The 20,616-nt window shown below is 48.8% G+C and overlaps 2 protein-coding genes across 2 annotated transcripts; one reads left to right on the top strand and one right to left on the bottom strand.

The window, feature by feature from the left end:
• Nucleotides 1-475: 475 nt before the first annotated feature.
• Nucleotides 476-6,595, top strand: LOC123448191 (putative receptor protein kinase ZmPK1). The gene is made up of 3 exons (XM_045125003.1): nt 476-3,093; nt 3,161-3,174; nt 6,042-6,595. Exons 1-3 carry the CDS (start codon nt 741-743, stop codon nt 6,306-6,308), a joined length of 2,634 nt encoding a protein of 877 aa, XP_044980938.1. The 5' UTR covers nt 476-740; the 3' UTR covers nt 6,309-6,595.
• Nucleotides 6,596-12,234: 5,639 nt separating this feature from the next.
• On the bottom strand, nt 12,235-14,323 carry LOC123448190 (protein ROOT PRIMORDIUM DEFECTIVE 1). The gene has a single exon (XM_045125002.1). It carries the CDS (start codon nt 13,899-13,901, stop codon nt 12,576-12,578), a length of 1,326 nt encoding a protein of 441 aa, XP_044980937.1. The 5' UTR covers nt 13,902-14,323; the 3' UTR covers nt 12,235-12,575.
• Between the last annotated feature and the right edge of the window lie 6,293 nt (nt 14,324-20,616).

Raw genomic sequence — 20,616 nt, 5'->3', positions numbered from 1 at the left:
CTAACAAATCACCACCATTCAACCGCATCTACTAATGTTCTACATCGCTCTAGAATTTAGTGTTAACCATGTTTAGCACTAAACACATTTATCACTCTTCACTAATTAATATTATGTCTAATATCATTGTAGCATTAACCAAGTAATTATATCCATCTTATTCATGCAATTTATATCTTGCCTACTATTCCCTCTGTACATAATAATTGTAGTTGGGCAACATACACGTACACTTTTTTTGAAACATAATACATACACACACGCCTTTTTTTTACGAAAAAAACGATTCACACACTATCCATATGAAGACCTATGAAAGACTAAGTCAACGACAACATTTTTTTCACCAAAGAACATCGTTATAAGATCCGAAATAACCAAAAAAGTCTAGTCTAGTACACAATTACAAGTAATAGCTGGAATAAGAGATTACTGTGTTTCAATTAACATCTTTATTATGACGATAGTCTGACAAAATAGCACATGTCATAGTCTAATATATAATCTTATATAAAAATATCACAAAATATCCATGCTAGAGATCACATCAATCACAAAATGGCAAGTGGCAAAAAAGTTTGCAATTGTATGCCCTCCTCGATTCTAGATAGCTTTGCTCGGTCAGGATGCTTACCCTATCCAAACAATTCCTTCCCTAGTGTCAGGCAGCTCCAGCACTAACGATTTCTTTTGTCCCGGCCTAATCAGTGATCACCGACCAAGCTCAGCTCAGCACGGCCATGACCTCAGCCAGCGGCTTTACTCTGCTTCTGCTCTCCCTCCTCGCGCTCCAGGGCACCGGGCGTGCGGGGGCGCAGCGCGAGCGGGGCAGCAGCCTGCCCCGTGGCGCCTCGATCGCCGTCGAGGACCACGCGGCCGACCTCCTCGTCTCCCCGGACGGCGCGTTCGCCTGCGGCTTCTACGCCGTCTCCCCCACCGTCTTCACCTTCTCCGTCTGGTTCGCGCGCTCCGCAGACCGCGCCGTCGTCTGGACGGCCGCCGCCAGCGCCACAGCGCGCCGCGCCGTCCACAGCCAGGGCTCCCGCCTCGCGCTCGACCGCCGCCACGGCGCGCTCGTCCTCACCGACTACGACGGAGAGGTCGTGTGGAACTCCACCGCCCACGACGGCGCCGCGCGGGCGCGGCTCCGCGACACCGGCAACCTCGCCGTGGAGGACGCCCGGGGGACCGTCCTGTGGAAGAGCTTCGACCACCCCACCGACACCCTGCTCCCCGCCCAGCGCGTCGGCGGCGCCGCGGGGAGCGGTCTCGTCTCCACCAGCAGGCTCCTCGCGGCTGGGCACTACGGCTTCCGGTTCAGCGACTACGCGATGCTCTCAATGGTGTACGACGACGGCGGCGAGGTGTCCAGCATCTACTGGCCCAACCCCTACTTCAGCTACTGGCAGAACAGCCGCAAGATCTACAATTTCAGCCGCGAGGCCGAGTTGGATTCCTCGGGGCATTTCTTGGCCAGCGACAACGCGACGTTCGATGCCGCCGATCTGGGCGATGCCGGGGTCAGGAGGAGGCTGACGCTGGACACCGACGGCAACCTCCGGCTGTACAGCTTGGACGCCGGCGACGGTGGGGCATGGACCGTGTCGTGGATGGCGTTCCCCAACCCCTGCATCATCCACGGCGTGTGCGGCATCAACGCGGTGTGCCTCTACACGCCTTCACCGGCGTGCGTCTGTGCCCCCGGGCACGAGCGCGCCGACCGGAGCGACTGGAGCAGGGGCTGCCAGCCGACGTTCAGCAACTTGACCCTTGGGCGCGACGAGCAGGTCAAGTTCGTGGCGCTGCCGCACACCGACTTCTGGGGCTTCGACCTCAACAACAGCGAGTTCCTGTCGCTGGACGCGTGCGAGGCGCAGTGCACCGGCGAGCCGTCGTGCGTGGTGTTCCAGTACAAGCAGGGCAAAGGCGAGTGCTACCCCAAGAGCCTCATGTTCAACGGCAGGACGTTCCCCGGCCTGCCCGGCACGGCCTACCTCAAGGTCCCCGCCGGTTTCAGTGTGCCGGAGCTACTGCACATCCATCAATGGCAGACCGACGGCCTCGCCATCCAGGAGGACATTGCCGGATGCGATGCCGCGGTGCCGGAGGTCCTGCTCAACGTCTCCAGCACGGCGAGGAGCAGCAACCAGGGCAAGTCGCTATGGTTCTACTTCTACGGATTCTTGTCCGCGTTCTTGGTCATCGAGGTGTTTGTCATTGCGTTTGGGTGCTGGCTCTTCTCCAAGAAAGGGATACTGTCGAGGCCATCGGAGCTGCTGGCCGTGGAGGAAGGGTACAGGATGATCACCAGCCATTTCCGGGCATACAGCCACTCAGAGCTGCAGAAGGCCACCAGGAAGTTCCGCGCCGAGATCGGGCATGGAGGTTCTGGCACCGTGTACAAGGGGGTCCTGGACGACGACAGGACGGTGGCCGTCAAGGTGCTGCAGGACGTGAGCCAGAGCGAGGAGGTGTTCCAGGCCGAGCTGAGCGCCATCGGCAGGATCTACCACATGAACTTGGTGAGGATGTGGGGGTTCTGCTCGGAAGGCGCGCACCGGATTCTGGTCTACGAGTACGTCCACAACGGATCATTGGCAAATGCGCTGTTCCAAAGCGCCGGAAATTCCGGCGGGCTGCTGGGGTGGAAGCAGAGGTTCAACATCGCCGTCGGCGTGGCCAAAGGACTGGCATATCTTCACAACGAGTGCCTAGAGTGGATCATCCACTGCGACATGAAGCCGGAGAACATACTGCTGGACGACGAGATGGAGCCCAAGATCACCGACTTCGGGCTGGCCAAGCTGCTCAACAGAGACGGGTCCGACTCGGGCCTGTCGCGGATCCGAGGGACAAGGGGGTACATGGCGCCCGAGTGGGTCTCCAGCCTCCCCATCACCGACAAGGTGGACGTGTACAGCTACGGCGTGCTGCTCCTGGAACTGATGAAAGGGAAGAGGGTTTCGGATTGGGTGGTGGATGGGAAAGACGGGCTTGAGACTGATGTCAGAACCGTGGCGAAGATGATCGTCGACAGATCCAAGCACGGCGATGGAGGATGGGTTGCAGACCTGGTGGATGAACGCTTGGATGGCCAATTCCATCATGCGCAAGCTAAAACATTTGCCCAGTTGGCTGTCTCATGTTTAGAGGAAGACAGGAACAAAAGGCCCGGTATGAAGAGTGTTGTGCTCATGCTCATCTCTGCAGATGATGAGTCCAGAGATCATGAATATCCAGAAATCTGATCCAGTTCATTCTGGACATGTGTTAGTGTTAATTGTTAGTGTTAGTGTCAGTGTTAGTGTTACTGTGTGTATGTATACAAACAACCTTTGTCACATCAAATTATATATATTCCTCCTTAAAGAAATATAAGAGCGTTTAAATCACTACTTTAGTGATCTAAATGCTCTTATATTTGTTTACAGAGAGAGTAGAAACTAGAACCGCAAATTATGTCTTTGTCAATGCATGACGGCAGAAATTTACAAGTTTACCTGTTGCAAATGTTGGACAAGCTGCACTTGGATCTGTTCTGTTTGCCCAAATCTATTGGTTTGACAGTGGTATCATACCTGATTTGGGACAGCACTTAGATTGTCAAACTGGATCGGCATACATGTGCAGTCCTGCTGCATTTTCTCGAGTTGCCACATGAAAAAACTTTGATACAGAATATCTTACATACAGAATAAAACACCTATATCAGCGGAAAAGGGGAACACTGGAATAAACTAAAGTACATTTCGGCAAGCAGTTACCAGATGATACCACAGGCTAGCACAGACCCGATATGTGACCAACCTCATTGGTTTTACCGTTGTCAGATTTACAATATGTTCTCATCTACCAAGAGGGCCTAAGTAATTTCAGAAACAAAAAAGACTGAATATACACAGGAACAGGTAGTACATACGTTGCTATTATCACTCAATTACTACCACATAAACATTGAATGCTTACGAATCAACGCACTACTATGTTCGAATGTTCAAAGTTCAAACAGAAGCTTCTTCAACTGAGAGGAGGCTCTCAACTATTGATTCCATTGTTGGCCTGTTCTTCCTGTCCTCCTCCAGGCATGAAACGGCTATCCTGATCAACTCTTTCGTTTGCATGTAGTTGAAATCGCCATCCAGTCTGATATCTACGAACTCCGTTAACCACAACAGTTCATCCCCTTCCAACCTGTAAGAAAGCATCTTAACAAACTTCTTGAGCACCGCATGGACATCCTCCTCCAAATCAACAACGAAGTCGAGAATTCTTGTTCCTGACACTAGTTCAAGAAGAACGATTCCATAGCTGTACAAGTCAACCTTCGCTGTTATCGGCAAACCTGTGACCCACTCCGGCGCCATGTAACCCAAGGTTCCTCGCGCCCGCGACACATTCTGATTAGACCCTGTTCTACTGAGCAGCTTTGCAAACCCAAAGTCGGTGATCTTAGGCTCTAGATCCTGATCCAGCAGAATGTTCTCTGGCTTCAGGTTGCAGTGGATGACCCACTCTAGGCACTCATGGTGAAGATAGGCCAGCCCCTTTGCTACACCTAAAGCAATGTTGAACCTCTGATCCCACAGCAGCGAGATTTTGTTGCCGAATAGTATGTTAGCTAATGAGCCGTTCTCAAAGTACTCCAAGACCAACATTCTATGGGATCTCTCTGAGCAAACCCCCCATATTCTTGCCAGATTCATATGGTTAATCCTTGCAATGACATGCAACTCATCCTGGAACTCTGCCCTGTTCTGTGTTACATTTTCCAGCCTTTTTATGACCACCTCTCGCTCATCATCCAAGGTTCCCTTGTAGACAATACCTGAACCTCCCCATCCAAGCTCATGCTTGAACTTTTCAGTCGCCTTGGCCAGCTCTCTGTAACTATACATCCGGGAATGACTAGTCATCACCTTGTAGCCTTCCTCGGCCGCCCATAATTGAGATGACCTAAACTCTCTCCGTAGAACGAAGAACCATGCAAACGAGAAGAAAAAAACCTCAATGACAAAAAATGCAGCAATGAACCCATATAGATAGGACCATTTTGGATCATCACTGCCATCTTCACGAACCACGTTTAGCACTGATTCTATGGTTATTTGGCTCACACGATCACATTCAAGACGATGTATTTCAGTGTTGAGCACATTGGACTGTGGAAGTGGGGTATTTGAAACATTGACACTTGTGGGGAGCTTGATGTACATGGTTCGCACAGTGGGCGTTGGGAAGGTCCTTCCATTGAAAAGAAGATTCTTCGGATAGCATGTGCCGTTTCCTTGTTGGTACTGAAAACCCTTGCACGTGCAATCACTCAAGCATACGTTCCTACAATGCTGCAAGGATACTTTGTTGATGCGCTGCTGATCAGATCCCCAAAAATCAGTGTTTGGAAGCCGCAAAAATTGCACATTCCGTTCACTGTCCCCACATCCGATGGTATCTACGGTAAGCTCGCATCCCTGTGTCCAGTTGCCAGGATTCCTCATTGCATAACCAGGTGGGCAAGAACATGTTGGTGAAGGGGAGTAGTGGCAGATCCCGTATGGACCACACAGGCCATGTATCATGCATGGCTGAGACACAGCCACCCATGAAACTGTCCATCTCCTGTTTGAATCTGATCCATTGCTCAAGCTGTATATCCTAAGATTACCATCAGAATCAAGGGTAAGTCTTCTCTTAATCCCATAGCCTCTATTAGAGGCAACAAGAGGCCGGTGCCACGCGAAATCACTGGCGAAAAACTCCCCGTAATCATCAAGGCTCCCCATCCTAGTACTGTTATAGAGGTTCCTGTTATTCTCATAATACTGGTAATCAGGATCAGGCCAGTATATGTCAGAAACATTGGTGTCATCATAGAAGAGAGACAGCATGGATTGGTCGCTGAAACGGAAGGTGTAGTGACCAGGAACATGCAGCCGGCTGGTAGAGACTATCTTCGCCGTGGCAGTGATTCGCTGGGTGGGTAGGAAGGTGTCTGTTGGCGAATCGAAGCTCTGCCAAACAATGGTGTCGCTTGTGTTCTTCAGGATGAGGTTCCCGGTGTCAAGAAGCTGAGCATACTGGACATTTGGCAGATCGCCCTCAGTTTGCCAGACGGCGGTGCCGTCATGGTCGGTAAGGACCATGTTGCCGTCCTTGCGCAGGGTGATGGCCGATCTCCTGGAGTGCACGGGGCGGCCGCGGTTGGCACTCCAGACGACGGTTTGGTCAGGTGTGTCCGAGTACCAGATGGAGAAGGTGAAGGCACCGCTGTAGATGCTGTGGAAGCCGCAGGAGAACGTACCGTCGGGTGACCGCAGGAAGCTGGTCTCATGATCCTCGACGGCGAGGGAGGACTTCAGAGCTAGCACGTCGCCGGGAGGTGCCACACCCCCAGCACATACGGCTGGTAGAAGGAGCAAAGATAGGAGCAGAGCGGGTAGGAAGGGGGTAGCCATGGTTGGTTGCAGAGATTATCTGAGCTGTTACCTGCAGGGCCGGGATGAGGATGAGTTGAGTAGGCGATGAAGTTCCAGATGCTCCCCCTTGTCTTGGTCAAATCCACCGGCAGCCATGGTTGGAATACATCTTGTCTGCATGCAGGTTGAGACTTGTAAAAACGAAATCCTGTATAAGAGAAGGACTACAAATTGGACTCTGTTACCTGAAATGTATCATAAGTCCACAAGCTGAGGGATGCATCTTGTCCAACGCACGAGTTTATCTGTCTAAGCCTGAGACTCGTCAATGAACATAGAGCCACATGCCGGCGCTTGATTGTGACATCTCCAGAATATTAAGAATCAGGTCGCTGTCCAGCAAAGTGGCAGCGTCTAAACTTCTTTCCAACCCCTTTGTACCCCTGCTCACCAACCCCTTCTGTGTGCTGCAACTTGGACCGTCAATGAACTATTCAGGTGGGGAATCGCTCTCATCAGTAAACTTTTGAGAAAGGGAAGCTTGAGGATGCTTTTGTTAGGAAAGCAACCTATGTTTATTGAAGGCCCAAGGGACATATATATATATTACACAAGACTTGAGGTGCAAGGAAAGTAAACATAGACTAATAAGGACTCCTAGACTAATACTAATAGACTATGAGGACTCCTGGACTAATACTAATACTTCCTAACACCCCCCCTCAAATGCAAAGCGTATGCAATAGCATTGCATTTGAAGAAGTGTAATACTAAAAAACAAATGATAATCCAAATCCGCGTCTTGAGAGTGTCGTCTTAGCATGAAGAGTCTTCAAAACTTGTCGAGTCGCCGAAGGAGAGAACGAAGAGATGGCACATCAGAGGTAGACACCGCATCACTTGAAGATACAAGATAAGTATCAAGAGAAGATGGGTTGTCAAAAGAAGATGACACATCAGAGGAAGACACCGAAGAGATGGCACATCAGAGGAAGACACCGCATCACTTGAAGATACAACATAAGTATCAAGAAAAGATGGGTTGTCAAAAGAAGATGGCGCATCAAGAGAATAAAGCATTGTGCAGAAAATCATAGTCCACGACAACCGTCGGCAAAAGAAGCTCGGCGGATAAGGCACGATGGACGTAGATCGACGATGCAAAAAGAAGTCCAGACAATCCTATAGAAAACAACAAGGGCAAGTAGGCCACAAAAGTTGCATAGAAAGGATCAGGACCAAAGAAAGGCTGACGGACAAAGGTATGGTGGACTCGCATGGCATGAGAAAACACAAAATATCAACGGATTTGGTGGATGCAGCGGAAAACAAAGAAAACTAGAAAACACACACTAGATTAGGGATGATGGCAGCGGAAGAGAAAAAATAATATCATGGCGGCGAAGGCCAATTCCAACCAGAGTGTGCATGAGACAGTCCTGACTGTGTAGAAGGTGGTTGCTCAGTGCGGGAAGCCTGAATCAGAATACCAGCAGTACCCGTCGAGGAAGAACCTGAAGCGGCGAGCAGACGCTTAAGTCGCAGAATATCCTGCTCAGTCAAAGCGATGGCTGAAGCTGTCGAGGTAGATGACGAAGTCTTTGTAGATGATGATTGCGCCTGGCGCAAGTGTTTCTTCTTTGTGTAGCAGTGGGACTCAATATGACCATCACTGTTGCAGTAGCCACAATGTGGACGGGGGCGACCTGAGCCTCCATAAGGAGTGGGCAAGAGCGGCGGAGCACTCGAGTGAGAAGTGGTCGGTGCAGCAGGGGGCGTAGAAATAGCCCGAGCAGCGAGCACCGAGGGAACCTCCAGCAAACCAGCACCACATAAGCGAGTCTCCTCAGCACGAATCTCAGAAAGCGCCTCCATGAGAGAAATACGGCCACGAGCAAACAACTGAGCACGCCGAGGCTTAAACTCCTTACGGAGCCGAGACAGGAACTCGTAGACGCGATGAAACTCCAAGTTGGTCTGGACAGCCTGGCAACAGGGGCAAGTACGACAACCAGCGGTGCGGAGAGAATCGAGCTGGCGCCAGATAGCAGAACTCTGTGCATAGAAGTCATCAACAGTAGAGTCACCCTGCTGAAGAGCATGCTCCTGACGAACCACGGAGAGGTGTAAGACATCACCAGAGGGCGCATAGCGCTGACGAAGGCGAGTCCACATCTCAAAGGCAGTAGGAAGGCCCAAAAACTCAGAGGCAAACTGAGGCAGAACACTAGCAGTGAGAACAGCTGCAGCACGAGCATCATCATCAAGCCACTGGGTGTAAGCGGACAGAGCACCATGATACACCTGAAGAGCCTCCTCATAAACCAAGACCTTCTCATCATAAGCACTCACAGCGGCCTCATCATCAAGCTTAGCCGCATCCTTTCTGGCCTGAGGAGCATCCGCAGGAAGAGCCGGAGGGATCGGCGGAGTGGGAGCCACAGGAGGAACCGGACGTGACGGACACCAGACCTCGCCAGAAAGAACACCCCAGAGACGGATGCCACGCATGTGAATGCGCATAAAGCCAATGAACTCGGTATAGTTACTACCATCAAAGATCACCGAACAACGAGGGATAGCAACATAGCCCGATCCAGTAGACATCTTTTTTTTTATTATAATTATTATTTAGAACTCACGGGAGCTACAGAGGGCCGGCGTAAGCGAAGCTTGAGCGGGAGCAAAGCAGACGACGAGGCAGCGGCGGCTTGCGTCCCGATCGAAGTCAAAGCAGGAGGAGGCGCTCTTCTCTCTGGATCGAGGCACTGTCCCGTTTGGATGAAAAGCGGCAGGAGGATTCGTCTGGATGAAAAGCAGCAGGACGAGGCGCTCGATCCCGTCTCAAGGCGCTCGATCCCGTCGGGCCTCCCGCTGTGGACAGCCTCCCGCTGGAACAACGTCTGGAGATCGACCAGAATATGCCCCTTGGACCTCCCGCTGGAACAACCTCCCACTGGGATCCCAGAGGCAGGCGCTGGAGGAGATCCCAGAGGCAAGCGCACGAGGAGGAGGAAGCACCAGAGATCGATCCCAGAGGCAGGCCTCGATTCGGATCGACCGGGGCCTCGATTCGGCGGCCGGGGGCAGGGCCCTGTCGATCTGGAAGAGCAGGGGCACGGGGTCGATCGAGAGCGCCCTGGAGATCGACGTGAGATCGAGACGGGAGACCGAGAGGAGCGCCGGCGAGAAGAAAAATTAGCCTGCGTGGAGGGAGATTGGATCGAGAGCACGAGTTGCGCGTGCGGAAAAAAAACCTAATGCTCTAATACCATGTTAGAAAAGCAACTTATGTTTATTGAAGGCCCAAGGGGCATATATATATTACACAAGACTTGAGGTGCAAGGAAAGTAAACATAGACTAATAAGGACTCCTAGACTAATACTAATAGACTATGAGGACTCCTAGACTAATACTAATACTTCCTAACAGCTTTAAACCTTGCCTTGCCGTTACTTGATATGTTCATGAACATACAGTGCTTTAGAAAGCATAAACGTCTGTAACTCCGAGAAGCAAACATGTAAAAGGTATTTAGACGGCTCGTGTGGAATAAAACCGTTATTAGGCTTGTTGTTAGAGTGTATTCATAACTTGTGAACTTATAACGTTACTACTTATAACACCTCCTCTTCTTCAAGAACATGGGAGTACTGTTACAATGCAATAGACGCGGTCCACAGTAACAGGGGTCTAGGCAGAACATTCTGTAAGATGGTGAAAGGAGCAAACGTCCTCTGTATCTGCGACAAAATCACAGCCAAGCAGAAACCCGTGATCAGCCTGAAGAAGCGGGTTGCTATCACAGCAAAATGTGTCAATGGATTGCCCACAGGGGCTAACTAACTCGCTAGTTAGAATATAAAAAGTTACATGCTTTGGTTTGATGTTTCAATGAAAGTTTCCCCTGTTTATCTTCTGAAAGGTGCAATATTTGCTTCGGACCAGCGGCCTATGCCTGAGCATTTATTGTAAGACCTCTGATCAATGGAGAAATGAAGGAAGGATAGAAGGGAGACTGTAATTTACACTTTTTACATTTTGCATAGTAATATATGCGTTGTTTAAAATTTTAATTCAGAAGGACAGAAGGTTACAATTTTAATTCAGAATGAGTATCAGCTACTACAACATATGCAACGTTCAAATTTTACCCAAAAACACGACAAGCAATTAAGTAGTCTAGCTAATGTACTTTTCTGTCAGCAACGAGCTTCGTTGAATAGTCTCAAAGAAAGAAACTTCAGCGTAAAGAATGCATTATCCTAGAAAAGACATGCATATGATGAATACAAGAAGAAAAATCTGATGGGAGTTTATTCAGTACCAAATTTAGGAACCCTTGCCCAACTACTTGTACTTCAGAAAGCACCAGAAGCTTGTTTGTTGTCTGCTGAACGCTTCAGGTTCTCCCATTACTGCATTATTTCATCGATTACTATTTTTGCGTGAGTCACAACAAGACTCCCGTTGTCTTTGTCAAATCCACTGGTAACCACGTTGTAATACTTGTTGTCTGCATGCAGGTCTGAGACTTGTAAAAATGATATAGTGCAGAAGAGAGGGATTACTAATTGGACTTTGTTACCTGAAATAGATTAAAAGTCAACAAGCTGAGAGATGCATCTTGCCCAACACAATAGTTTATCTGTCTGAGCTTGAGACTCATCAATGAACATAGAGTCTCACGGCGACCCTTGATTGTGACATTTCAAGAATATTAAGGATCAGGTCAGCTTTAAACAGAGGCGGTCACTGTCCACCAAGGTGGCAGCATCTAATTTCTTTTCAACCTCATGTAGCCTGTTCACCAACCATCCATGTGCTGCAACTTTCACAGTCAATGAAATATCACATAAACAACAAAGCCGGTCAAATAGCACATGCAAAATTGAATCAAGGTGTATCCTAGTCTAAGCCTGTTCGTAGTAAATATTGTTCAGTGTTCACAAATGTGAGATATTGTTGATCTCAGCCACTAAAGTCAGCCACAACACATGAGATGTCGTGAACCCAATACAAATATTCAAATCAGTGAACAACGAGCAGCAATAACATGCAAGTTTGCAAAACAAATTAACAGGAGCATCATTCACAACAAGATGACAAGTGCTCAAGTGTTACACATATTCTGCCCGCTAGTCTCTACTCTCTACAGCCATGCCTCCTCTTCTTCAAGAGCAGAGAAACACTACTACAGCGTAATAGACGCTGTCCACAAAGGCCGGGATCCAGTTAACCCAAGCCTAGGAAGAACCTGCTGTGAGATGGTAAAAGAAGCAAACGTCCACAGTATCTGCGATAAATTTACGGCAACAGAAATCCATGATCAGTTTGAAGAAGTGGGTTGCTGTTACAGAAAAATGTGTTAATGGATTGCGCACAGGTGATAATTTTGCTAGTTAGAAGGGTTAATTTACATGCTCCGGTTTGACCTCACAATCAAAGTTTCCCATGTTTATCTTCTGAGGGTGGGATATTTTTACAGGTTACATTGCTTCAGAGCAGTGGACGAACGCATGAGCATTTGCTGTAAGACAACTCTGATCAATGAAGAAATGAAGGAAAGACAGAAGGCTGCAGTTTACTTTTGCATCGTCTATCACGACATCTGCAGACTGAACCTTATTTTTATCAATGTAAATAGTACCATAAAAGTGGGTGTTATCCGCTTCCTTCTTTTTGTCTCTGTTGCCACGTTCACACTACTGTACTTTTACCAGTGTCTTTAAACTAGAACTCTACCAGATAAATACTTGAATAAAGTAAATTAGAAGACGTTTATAATAAGCTCAGCAGCAGCAGAAGAAAGCAGGCAATGAAATCAGCTAGAAATGTACTCTAATTCAGCATGAATGCCAGCTACAACATATGCAGCATTTAAATTTTACACAAAAACACTACAAGAAATTAAGTAGTCTAGCTAATGCACTTCTCTGTCAGCAACGAGCTTCGTTGAATAGACTCAAAGAAAGAAACTTCAGTGGAAAGGATGCGTTATCCTAGAAAAGCCATGCATATGAATACAAGAAGAAAATCTGATGGAGTTTCTTCAGTACCAAATTTAGGAACCCCTGCCTGACTACTTGTACTTCAGAGAGCGCCAAAAGCTTGTTTGTTGCCTGCTGAACGCTTCAGATTCTCCCATTCCTGCATTATTTCATCGAATCCTATTTTCACTCGAGTCACAGCAAGACTCCTCAAGAAATGACTCTACAGAGGATTCACTTTCAGACTGTGACATGGAATTCATGTTATCCACCTGGCACGTGTGATTCCCTGACCCATGACTGCTTCCCTGGCTATCCTCCTCAACAAGCGAGATAGCATTTTCAGTTTGAACAATGCCACGACATCCGGCCAGAATCAGATCTAGCATTTTCCTTCGCACGCTATAAACAGGATTCGGCTCAAGCAAACATCCTTTATTATAGCTCTCCCTAAGAAGCACAGTTTGTGTGCTACCTTTAGTCGAGATGTAGAAAATGCCAGGGTGCTTAAGAAGAAGTTCCCGCAAGTTTACCCCTATCGAAAATGGTCTCCTGAAGTGTGACAACCTCTCAAGTGGCACCATCTTTTCGACTGTCGAGCTTAAGAGTTCATGAAGAATACCAACAATACGTTTCTCAAGCCTCTCAGCGTTGGTGATTGGATGCAAATCATTCTTCTCGTAAGGTTTGGTATAGGGAAGCCTCTGCCAATTCTTAAGCTTTTCTCTGGAACCTTTCTCAATCTTAAAGCCGGTAGGGAAGTTTACTGGAAAAGCATATTTGGTCTCATATTCTGCCAACAATTTTTCTGTATACTCCTTATCCCTCCATTCTTCGACACTAGCAACAGCTAGATTCTCATCCCTGGCGATCAATGTCAGAGTATCAGGGGTTTCAAGAGAGAAATGAGATTGATGGTTTGGCAGCATAGTGGACCTGTAGTCATCGGGCAGACCAAGCTCCTTCCTTATGAGCCATAACGCATGCATATTGAGAGTGCCGTCCATAGACATCATGAGAAGTTTCTTGAGCCGCCGAACCACGGCGGGCTCATTTTCCCTGAGGACAGCATCTTCTTCCCCAACCAAGTCAGCCATCTTTCGGGTGATCCTGCAGCAATGGTTCCTTTTGACAGGGTGCACGTAGATCTCGAAAATGTGGGGGTATTTCTTGAGGAAAGCACCGATCTCGGTGTTGAGGCCGATCTCACGCCTCCACCTAAGAAGGAGCTGGAGCGACGCGTAGCCGTTCCTCTGCTGGGATATCACGGCGTGCAGGTCCAAGGCCAGCCTCAGGTTCTTGAGTTGGATCATCAGCTTGTCCAGCCTATGGTCCCTTGTTCTGCTCTCCAGGCGGGTTCGTGCTGAGTCCACCGGCTTCTTCCACCTCCTCTGCATGCTACGGTTAAACGGGCCGTAACAAAACGCCTCATCCAGCATCTGCGGCTTCAGGGAGAAAATGCGCAGATGCTTTCGACTGAACAGCTTGGATGCCATTGATCTCGCTTGTGTGCTAACAAACAGAATCCTTGCCCGGCTGAGAAGAAAAAAACTGAATCTGTACTGTTAAGTAGCAATGTCAGCTTCTACTGGAACAACACGCACGCATGCATCATGTGAGCGGTTGCGGGTGTGACTGGAGAAACAAGGGTCGACTGCGAGCTGGGCATTTCGTCGAACAGGACGCGCTCTAGGTGGATAGGAGCGAGCTCTGCCCGGCGGAGTGGTCGCTTGCGCGCGAAAGGAAGGAGAGCATGAGGATAGGGGCAGAGCGTGGTGGCAGAAGAGGACGAGGGCGACGGCGCGACCAGTGGTAGCGGCGGCCGCGGTGGTGGTGGACTCGTGGTATCGGCGCGACGGGGGAATGGGAGTGAGGACTGAGCAGAGCGATGTGGAGGTGTGATAACCAAAACCAGCCCCCCCTCCTCGTTTCGGTTGGGTCGAAATAACAGCCAGCGAGCCTCGTGGGAGTGTGGGAGGCGCCGGCCGAAGCAAAAAAAAAAATCAAGTGGGTCCGCGTTATCTGTGATACATGAGTTTATTTTCGTCGTTTTCTACCTCTTTTCCTTCGTTTCTTCATTGCTTCACCTTGTTCGCCCCGCTGTTCCCGCCATTCTCCTTTCACTCCCGTCATCCGACCGCCATGCAATCGAAGAAGTATACCGTCCCTCGCCCCGCTGCCGTTGTCTATTCCACCCGACCGAAGCAGAGGAAGCCGAGGGCGCCGATGGCTAGGCCGAAGGGCATGTCGGACGCCCACTGGAGGGCGGATGTCCAGCGCCGGGAGGCGGTCACAACCGACCGACGGAGAAGGCTCTATGCCAAGAGGGTCAGGGACGCGACGACAGCGGCGGTCGATCATGGAGAGGCGTCTCGGGCGGGATGATGAATCTGTCCGGTTGTAACCCACAGGTCGCGTGGAGCCACCAACAGAGCGTCACGTCGCCAGCCAACCTCTCACCGCCGATGTCGCCCTGGGTAAGCACCCTTGCTTGGCTACTCCGACGGCGACACACATGGCGGTTTTAACCACAACACCACCTTCCCGCATGGCGTGCCGTAACGTTCCTCCCCCACCGGCTTCAGCCACGACCCGCGCACTCCCCCCGCACGTTCAATGCCGGCCTCAACATCCAATACAGCTACTCACCGCCGGCTTACTCGTCAGCCTCACCTGCGCCGCCTCTACCCCGTGGTGCCCTTCCCTTCGTGCCCGGCTCAGTGCTATAGTTTAACCACATCGACACCGACATGGACAAGATCATCACGAGCGGCTCCCTCGCCGTCGCGTCCTGTCCGGGGTTTGGCGTGCAAGATGAAACGATGGACACCGCCGACTGAAAGGATTGAGATGGACCTAGAGGGGGTGAATAGGTAGAATTACAAATTTTAATTGTTTCTTAGCAATTTTAGGCAATAACGCGGAATTTGAAGGTGAGCCTAACAATTGCAAATATGGTAGTCGTGCTACGCGTAGTGAGCAAGACAATAATTAATTAAAGAGTTAAGCACAGGTAATACAAGTAATATAAGAAATATCACAAAAACAAATAACCACAAGTAGAGAGTTAGGGTTAGGGATAGCCGCAACTCTGAGAGACGAGGATATATGCCGATGTTCACTTCCTTGGAGGGAAGCTACATCACCGTTTAGAGAGGTGGATCTTACCACGAAGGCACACCAACGCCACGAAGGCTCACCTTATTCTCTCTTTGAGACAACACCACGAAGGTGATTCTCAACCACTAGTGATAGACCTTGGGGTGGTCTCCAAACCCTCACAAACTTTCTGGGGGTAATCACAATGAAAGATTCCTCGCCCGAGTACTCCTGCCACCTAGGAGTCTCCAACCTCCAAGAGTAACAAGATGCATCGCGAAAACAAAGGGGGAATCAACTTTTGCTTTGCTGAATGTGTAGATCAGGCACTCCTCCTTCACTCCTCAAAAGATCAAGAGCTTTGGTTGGCTAAGGAGGGAGAACTCCAAGAAATAGAGGTCTGAAAATGGTGGAGAGAGAAAAATGGAGTAGCTGCCTGTGCCTCGGAAGAAGAAGGCAATTTATAGGTGGGGAAGAAATCCAACCGTTGGGGGCCAGATTTCTACCAACCCTAGAAGTTCCGGGTGGACCGGAGGTTCCGGACCCCGGAGGTTTCTGTCAGGTTCCGGGCAGGCCCCGGCCTACACAGAGTGATTGCACCCTGGTTGGAGTGCCCCGGAAGCAGAGAGGATGGGGACGAAAGTTCCGGCACCCGGAAGTTCCGGCCAGGGTACGACAAGGTTCCGGCCTAAACAGAAACATTGCACGGAAGCTGACAATTTCTCTGGTTGGCCCGGAAGTTCCAGCCGTTCCGAAAGTTCCGGCCTAGACAGAGTCTTTGCACTGTCAATTTTGATAGATTTGAGAAATGATTTTGTTAGAACTTATTTTTATGAAGAGTTGATTCCCAGACAATTTTCACGATGCATCCCCTCTTAACAGTGTGGTTGCCCTAAGGACTGAAGAAAGAAAGAAAAACTTTCATGGCACTCCGTCTTTATCCTTTTTCTGAGTAGAGGGGAAATAACCATCCATGCTTCTCTTTACTTTTGTCGGATTTGTTTACACTAGAGCATGTGGTTAGAAATACAAATGAAATTGTCCTGGATGTCAAAAATAATTAAGGGCAATGATGCACTTTCAATCTCCCCCTTTTTGACATAGATGACAATAATGCTTGAGAGGGTAGACAGACAAAGTATATATGTTATAAAGAAGTTTTGATGAAAGGAAATAACTCCCCCACATCCTATGCCTTATTTTAGATTTGTATTTGAATGTTAAAGACACAATTGGAAGTATATCCCCCTCACACTGTGCTACCCATACAAGAAGGACATATCAACATGGAATGATTTACTAACCATGATTTTTTTGTGACGACACATATATGGGAATATTACTCACAATATGAGATCAGAATATGAAAGATGTCTTGCAGCACATGTAACCCATAAAGTGCACACACATGGATAAATAGTTTAACGCAAACACAACAGTAAGGTTCAAATAGTAGAAAATAAAGCAAAGGTAGCAAATAAGAAAATAGGCAAATGATAACGATGACCCTTATTGATGACCCCCTATCAAGAAATCCAACATCTCCCCCTTTGTCATCAAGATGGCAAAAAGGAAAAGACGAAGGATGCACTACTGCAGCCTCTAGCTGAGGGAATCAGATTAGTCGTCGGAGGACTTGTCAGAGGACACTGGGCCATGAGGGCGATGAGAAGTGGCTTCATCTCCAGCTTCGACATCAAATCGAGCAAATTTGGACTGGTATTGATCAAACGGAGTCACATCAGACTCAGAACCATGAGCAATGGTCATGCCATATGCACGCATCCCATCATTAAGGGCCTCCATTCCCTCCTTCCAAGACTTGTGCTCTTCCCACTGCTTCTTGTGCATATCTTGCTGCAGACAGAACATGGTCTTCAGAAGCCACCAGAGTTTGTTGCTCTTCCTTGACCCGGAGTTACTAGGTTCCCCACGATGATAAGCATGGGAGTGAGAGTGAGGTTCAAAGTGTTGTGAATCTGCAGCATGAAAATCCTCTTCCTCTTCCTCATCACCCTCATGAATGGTAGCCTTGCCCTTTTTACCAACAAGCTAACACTGGCGTGAGCAGTCAGACGCCGGCCAGCAAGCGCATGAGGAGCACTCTCAGGAATCAAGGCAGTGATATAGGAAGCATAAATCGGTACCTTGCGGTTCATCACCACATCGTAGATTTCATTCCATATGAAATCCATCACATCAATAGGACGAGTTGTGACAAGTGAAATGAAGAAGGTTGATGAGATGACCACGAATCTTGTTTTGGTCACCAACCTTGATAGCAAGCACTTCGCGAAAAAAATCCGGTGCATGATATCATAGAAGGGGAGAAGATCACCAACAGAGCCGACCTGTCCACCAGTCGGGTACAAGGCAGCCAAGTGATGAACCTGAAAGACCCCTTTGTCATGGATCTTGTACCCGCGATCAACAGTAGTGTTAGTGAACTCATATCCCAAGAGACAAGCCAGCACAGAGAACGGGATAGAGACCTTCCCATCACTAGACATCCATGTGAGAGTGCGCTGAGGATCAGTCCAAAGTGCACCATGGCATAAAACTGAGCCACAAGAGGTGGGGACACCTGAAAGTGTATGCTATGCCCCTAATCGACTTTTGGTGTTAATGACAACACATACATAGGAAACTAATCCTATTTGTTGAGTGTATCTCAGGATGGCAAGTAATAGTAGATTGAGAATTATGTGCCAAAGGTGGTCTGAGAAGATCGGGATTTATATGTCAAGAAGGCTAGGGATTGAGAAAATATGATGTAGACTATCCTTTTGAGTTTACTATTCTTGAGTATAGGGATCCCGCACTATTAAGAGGGGATCACAGGTTTTGCGATGAACTTGCTCATACCACATCTTCACTATTCTGCTCAATACCACATATTCTCTACCCTGCTCCTATCTCAAAACAGGTCTAATGCCTCGGACTTCCGGCTCCCTCCGGACGTCCGAGGGCCGGTCAAGGGTCGGACGACCGACAGGCTTCGGAAATCCGGAGCTCTGCACCAGAAGAACTTGAGCCCTATAACTCGGATTTCCGGCTCCCTCCGGACATCCGAGGGTTGGTCGATCGACAAGCTTAGGAAATCCGGAGCCCTGCACCAGAAGAACGTGAGCTCTATAACTCGGATTTCCGGCTCCCTCCGGACGTCCGAGGGCCGGACGTCCGACCCCTTTGGTAATCCGAAACCTTGCACCAGAAGAAGTTGAGTCGAATAACTCGGATTTCTGGCCTTCTCCGGACGTCCGGTCCCTGTTCAACTCATAGTGTTTCCAGACATATCTACAGCTCTCGGACGACCGACCCCTGTCGGACGTCCGACCCCTTGCGGACGCCCGGACTTCCGTAAACTGCCGGACGTCCGAACCCTGTGTGACTTAAAGTGTCCCCAACGGCTGTTTTACACTCCCCACTATATATATACCCCCTCCCACTTCGTGAGAGGGTGTCCAACACAGCTAGAACACATCCAAGAACACCTTTCTTCTCACTCACTCTTGTCTACACCAAATCTTAGATCCCAAGAGCATTTGTGAGTCCCTTTGAGTGTTGTTCCAATCAAAAGATAGATCGTCTCCTTCTCCTCCTTCCCACCAAAGTGATTTGTGATTTGAGAAAGTTTTGAGCAATCCCCGTGATCTTGTTACTCTTGGAGGTCGGAGACTCCTAGGCGGTAGGAGTCTTCGGAGAGGAATCAAACCATTGTGATTTCCCCCGGAAAGTTTGTGAAGGTTTGGAAGCCACCTCAAGGCTTACCACTAGTGGTTGAGAAACGCCTTCGTGGAGTTATCTCAAAGGGAGAATAGGGTGAGCCTTCGTGGCGTTGGTGTGCCTTCGTGGTAACATCCGCCCCTCTAACGGTGACATAGCTTCCCTCCAAGGAAGTGAACATCGGGATACATCCTTGTCTCTCTTGGAGTTTCGGTTATTCCTAAGCCTAACTCTGTACTTGTGTTAATCCTTATTACGTACTTGTATTTGATTATTGTTTACCGCTTGCCTTACTTCACTCTAAATAGCTTACTGCTTGTCGTAGCAATTATTAGGCCTACACTCATATTGCGTACTTTTGCCTAAAATTGCTAAGTAATTATAAAAATAAGGAACTGTACCTATTCACCCCCCCTCTAGGTCCATATCGATCCTTTTCAATTGGTATCAGAGCCTCGTGCTCTATTCTTGTGGCTTAACCGCCCTAGAGCGAGATGGACGGGATTCCAGCTACGGTAGCTCCAGTGGAGAGGGACGGGACTTCCACGGAAGTCAAGTCTTTCACCTCTTGAGGCCTTGGTCCAAATAAGACTGGCATCATTAACCACGGGGACAACCACGTCCCCGAGGGCCTCAGGGCCACATGTGCACGGTTCTTCATTTGGCCAACAACCTCCGGAAAGGAACCAAACCAGTGTCCCATGGCTTTATGCTAGATCTCAAATTGAGAAACCTAAGTACAATCCTGGAGGAAAACCTCCCTTGCTTGATGACAATTCCGATTTTGCTTTGTGGAGAGTTGGTATGCAGGATCATCTTAGGTACGCCAATGATGAGATGTTGGACATCCTCGAGCATGGGTACAATCCTGTAGATCCAAGGTGCCTCACTCCCAGAGAAACTTATGACAAGCATCTCAATGACACTGCGATCATGTGCATAAGAAAAGGAATGAATGACAAGCAACGGAGACCTTACAGTCACATCACAAGTGCCAAGGAACTGTGGGATAGCATTATAAGGACCAAGACCGGTACCTCCACTCTTCGGCTTGCTCAATATGAAATTGCCAAGGGGCAATTACAAAATTTCTGTATGGAAAAGGGTGAATCTCCCAAGCAACTGCTAGAACGGCTCATGACTCTCGCCGCAGACATTGAGTCATGTGACTGTGACAAGACGCAAGATGGCTTCAATCTGACCAAGAGATTTCTCGTGGACAAGTTACTTCATGCTCTTGCTCCGTATCACCATCAAATGGTATGGGACATGAGGCATCGCCATGGTTTCAAAGAAATGACTCCAGATGACATCATATCCACTTTCCAATTATTTGAAGAGTCAAAGGCAAATGCAACAAAGCACCTTGCCATGCATGGCACTTCA

The sequence above is a fragment of the Hordeum vulgare genome, chromosome 4H, assembly GCF_904849725.1.
Source record: "Hordeum vulgare subsp. vulgare chromosome 4H, MorexV3_pseudomolecules_assembly, whole genome shotgun sequence".
NCBI lineage: Eukaryota > Viridiplantae > Streptophyta > Magnoliopsida > Poales > Poaceae > Hordeum > Hordeum vulgare.
This window is presented reverse-complemented; position numbering and strand designations above follow the sequence as displayed.

What these genes read in the sequence shown, in the direction of transcription:
- LOC123448191 (XM_045125003.1), top strand. Translation starts at nt 741, where the DNA reads ATGACCTCAGCCAGCGGCTTTACTCTGCTTCTGCTCTCCCTCCTCGCG.
- LOC123448190 (XM_045125002.1), bottom strand. Translation starts at nt 13,901, where the DNA reads ATGGCATCCAAGCTGTTCAGTCGAAAGCATCTGCGCATTTTCTCCCTG.